Here is a 1416-nt window from a genome sequence, read left to right as displayed (position 1 = left end):
GGGGGACGCGTCCGGAATCTATCCGGACGCCACTGCCGCGGGTGGCCAGCCCGACGTCAGCCGTCCTGGGGATGGTACACGAGGCACCGCTTGCTCGTTCCGTGCTTGGCCCGAAGGTGAGGCAGACACATGTTATGCATCAGTCACCCTCAAGTGTGTATGCTAAGTAGACGTTATATACGCCGCACACGACACCTCGGCGAAATACACCCGCCACGCATTTGTATGACAGCCAGTTCTAGGGATGACCGCACGATGGCTTTGATATGCCACGTCGACGCCAAGCAGGGTCAACTTGCGGTAGAATTGCGTGGCGTCAAAGTTGTCGCGAATTCCGGTGACATCCATGTAGCAAAGAGAGTCCAGGGGATGGTCCTCCTGTACTGGGATGCGGTATCGTTTTCCGAGGATGGACAGGTATTGTCCTCCAAGCGCCTTTCGCACACTCGACGACGTTACGGAAAACAAAATACCACCACGTCCAAGCCGTGTGACTTGGACGAATTCAGGCAGGAGCGCCTTAACGGCATCGGTTTGCGTGCTTGTAAACAGCGACGACATGATCGCTTCGTGCGACTGCGCAGCTAGTGCATCGCCCGTGTCTACGATGAAGCGAGCCATAGCCACTTTAGGCGAGTATGGCCGAGAAAGATCTATTTGGCCGAGCACATCGGCGCGATCCTTTTTGGGCTTGGCGAGCTCCAACAGGATCGCTTCGATGGCACCGGCAGACGGCAGAACAAAGGCGGCCTTAATTTGCTGCTTGGTTGCAGCGTTAAAGCCTCGTATGACCGTGTTGTAGTCGAGAGGGCGGCGTACCGCACCGACCGATTCAGCAGGTCGAGCAAGTGCCGGCGGTGTCGCCCCTTCGTCAGTCCCATCGACCAATGGGGAAATTCCATTTGGGGTCGATGCGCTTTGAGCACCGATTGGGCGAGAAGGACTACCGTCAAAACTTCCGATTGGTTGGTTAAACTCCGAATTTCCCGTCGTGTCATCTCTGATTGGGTGAAAGTCCAAATCAGGCTGCGCGACAGGAAAAACTGAGTTGTCCCCTTCACTTTCAACTTGCATCGACAACGGCGACAGCGACTGCGGCAGCCAGGTGGTGCCCGACGGAGCCGCCGAGCCCGGTGAGCCTACATGGATCGGCGGGCATGTAGGCTCACCGGCCCCGGCCCGGAGGCGAGAAGGACCAGGCGGAGACCAAACGCCACCTGTGGACAAGCGGGCTGCCACGTCGGCATCGTCAGGCGGCGCAGAGATCGTTGAAAACATCGAAGTCGTGGCAGGTGAGTTGCGGTACCATGAGACTCCTCAAGACCTTGGTGTAGGTGACCTGAGTGGTGCTCAGAGGGAGCAGGAAGTAGATGTGGGTCAGTAGCGGTGAGGTTGGGGGGACTTGTCAACATGCTG

At 57.7% G+C, this 1416-nt stretch overlaps 1 protein-coding gene across 1 annotated transcript; it reads right to left on the bottom strand.

Moving 5' to 3' along the window:
* Positions 1–162: 162 nt before the first annotated feature.
* Positions 163–866, bottom strand: H310_15238 (hypothetical protein; the record flags this gene model as incomplete). Its single annotated transcript, XM_008883225.1, has 1 exon — positions 163–866. A coding segment is annotated over one exon (704 nt), but the record flags the coding sequence as incomplete, so codon positions are not given.
* Positions 867–1416: the final 550 nt, after the last annotated feature.

Source organism: Aphanomyces invadans, assembly GCF_000520115.1.
Source record: "Aphanomyces invadans strain NJM9701 unplaced genomic scaffold supercont1.243, whole genome shotgun sequence".
NCBI classification, from domain to species: domain Eukaryota; phylum Oomycota; class Saprolegniomycetes; order Saprolegniales; family Verrucalvaceae; genus Aphanomyces; species Aphanomyces invadans.
This window is presented reverse-complemented; position numbering and strand designations above follow the sequence as displayed.